The 3,218-nt window shown below is 37.4% G+C and overlaps 1 protein-coding gene across 1 annotated transcript in view; it reads right to left on the minus strand.

Annotated features, from left to right (window-relative positions):
• The window catches only part of LOC119356068, a 71,063-nt gene that overhangs the window by 1,650 nt on the left and 66,195 nt on the right, over nt 1-3,218 (minus strand). Inside the window, exon 3 of the mRNA XM_037622970.1 lies at nt 1,042-1,117. Within this exon, the coding sequence (XP_037478867.1) occupies nt 1,042-1,117 (76 nt within the window). The remainder of the gene's footprint in view (nt 1-1,041; nt 1,118-3,218) is intronic.

A 3,218-nucleotide genomic window follows, 5' to 3' on the forward strand; every position in this document is an offset into this window, starting at 1 on the left:
GATAGAAACTTCAAAATTTAAAATCCTTCGAGATGTAGTTATGTTACTACATCTACTAGTTAGGAAAATTTTAAAACTTAAATTTGGACATGTTTTGCAAAAAGTGTAGGGAAAATGTCGGAAAAAACCGGCTATAACTTTTGCATACGATGTCGGAAAAAAACGTATAATATATCAAAATGTTCGGAACGAAAATCTGCATCCGATGGAGACCGCCTATGGCCTGTTTGCAAATTTTTAGAATCCTCAAATTCTAAAAGGAAAAAAAGTTATGCTCAAATTTCAGTTTTTTTTTGATTTTTTGTTAAATCTGGTCAAACTATGGTCAAACTACTTATTCAAGAAGTATTAGTGTTACTAAATAATTATTCAAGAATATTAGTGTTACTAAATAATTATTTAAGTTTTTTTGAATTTTGGTCAATTATGGTCAAACTGTGGTCAAACTATGGTCAAACTACTTATTCAAAAAATATTAGTGTTACTAAATAATTATTGATTTTTAGAACGATAGTTTCAAACTCAAACAGTGAAATGTGTGACTTCATGCTCAAGCTAAATTCCTGAGGGTTAATAGGATTAACATCTTACTATTGTCAGGAAAACAACAAGTGCAGACTTGGAAACGAGGGAGAATAGAACCCGGAAGTTAAGCGTGCTCAGGCTGGAGTAGTGAGAGGATGGGTGACCGTTCGGGAAGTTAGATGATTTGGAACGATGAGGGATGATTAGAGATTAAAGGTTAAATTGAGCAGTGATGAGGGGTGATAAGAGATTAGAGGTTAAAATAATTCAGAAATTTGAAATTCAAAAAAAAAATCATAAAATTTCCTTTAGTACCGGTTGGTGTTACCAACCGGGACTAAAGGTGGACCTCCAGGCAGCGGCCACGTGGAGGGCCTTTAGTCCTGGTTCTAGTTAGAACCGGGACTAAAGGGGGAGGCTTTAGTACCGACCCTTTAGTCCAGAACCGGGACTAAAGGCCCTTATGAACCGGGACTAAAGGCCCTTTTTCTACTAGTGCTACAAGTTGACACTCACATTTTCTTCACTAATCTCCGGTAGACCTGGAGTTCAAGTTTGTCCAAAACAAGGTAGACACCGCATTTTAGTAACCCTGCAAGAGAAATAAGCAATCAGTGTCCATGCAAAGCAATTAGTGTCCCTGTACAAAAAAGTAGGACGCAATCAGTGACAGCAGAGGGCCGAAACTTTTTCAGCACACAAATATGTGAACTTAGTGGTCTTCATGTCTATCAAGGGCTTGCTTAAGGAGCCTGAGATCTGCCATCCCAAGTGAAGTCACAATATCTGCATACTGGAAGGTTAAATTACCACTTGTACAAATCAAAATGGTTACGGGGAAATCTTTAGGTGGGCTATTTCATTTTTCCTCTATATTCCCATTTTCCCTAACTTTGTTGTTTACTAAAATGGATACAGATTAAAATGGACTAAAATGGTGCAGGTTCCTGTATATAGGTTGTGAATCAGATCACAATTGTAATTATCTTTATATTTGAATTTTAAACTATAACATAATAATCTAGAGCATATAGTTGAGAATGAGGTATAGAAAATATGTTTAGTTGTGGAATCAGACCCATTTTGTTGCGACATTTTTGTATTTTATTTGTATTTAGTAAAATATGGACAAATTGATACCTAATACATTTAGAAACAATTCAAGTCAGTAACATTAACAAAAAAAGGGCAGCCCTGTGCTTGTAGCTCTCGCTTGCGCAGGGTCCGGGGAAGGGTCTGACCACTTTGAGTTCAAGTGAGTTGATAACAAAATAAGGAGGAATCCATGTGACAAAACTGTAGTTAGGCATATCCTAAGAATATATTGGAAGAATAAGTGCACAAACACAGGTAGGAGCTGTCACACTGTAGTTAGGCATATCCTAAGAATATATTGGAAGAATAAGTGCACAAACACAGGTAGGAGCTTTGCATTGAGAAATCATGTAGCTGCTCGATCTCACAAATGCTCCTCTTAAAATTATACTTGATTTCGCCCATGTCCTTAAGCACACTGAATGTCTTATATTCATCAGAAATAATTATATATTACTATGGCATCGGGAATGGAAATAGGAAGAGCGACAAACACAGGAAGAGAAATCAATTCCAAATATTCATAAATGGAGGCTAAGCTAAAGTCGACTCGCAAGAGCAACCATACTGAAAACTGCAGTAACTAAGATCATATAATAACTTGAGATAAAGTTTTTCGCCTCATATTAACAATCTGCATACATAAGTTGACTCAGAGATATCCTGTACTGTTTCTAGTGCAGAATATTGTTTTGACAAAGTCAATGTAGTTAAAGGCATATAGAAATCTAAATATTATGATGCGCACAGTGTAACATATAATTCTACCATTTTGGTGAAAACAGATTTAACCGGCAATATGTTGGCTTTTATCAATGTACAGAATCCATTGCTATTGGACATTTTGGTGTAACTCAAATGCTCCATTAAGCTCGCATAAATTTGGTTAATAACACTTTTAAAGTGTGAGTAAAAATCTATGAAAGAAAGAATATAAACACTATTGGACATGATATTGAGAAATCTGGGAAGTTGCTACAACTCTCCCATCAAATATAGGAAATATTCAAAGTCTAGGCCTCATACACTTTGCTTAATGTTGGAAGGCATAATGATTTGGTAGGACATGCAGATAGTCATATTCTTAGCCTTTATTTCTGAGAAATAAAATAAGAGATGCATACCACCCCTACAGAACACATAAAACTGCTTCGCAAGTCTTCGAGCAATGTGAAGCAGAAACAATTAATTAACTAATACTTGAAATGAACAAAGTGTATTATCTACAATACTTGTAATCTTCAGTACACCATCAAAACAAACCTATTTATTGTTTGCTAACCAGGGACGGAGCTTTGTTGGGGCCAAACTAGGCCATGGGCACCCAGGTTTTTGGCACTTTTAATTTTACCTATGCATCAAAGCATAGCCCACCAAGAATACGAACAATCCATGTAGCCGGCACGAGCATGTAGTAGAAAGCATAGCCCACCAAGAATACGAACAATCCATGTAGCCGGCACGAGCATGTAGTAGCACGCTATTTCTCATGGCTGCAGCAGGCAGCGGCACACTAGGCCTAGCACTAGCCGCTCGCCGACATCCCGCGCAGACTTGGCATCGCACAACCAGGGGCCGGCCGGAACACACGCCCCCCC

This window comes from Triticum dicoccoides, chromosome 1A (assembly GCF_002162155.2).
Source record: "Triticum dicoccoides isolate Atlit2015 ecotype Zavitan chromosome 1A, WEW_v2.0, whole genome shotgun sequence".
Lineage (NCBI taxonomy): Eukaryota > Viridiplantae > Streptophyta > Magnoliopsida > Poales > Poaceae > Triticum > Triticum dicoccoides.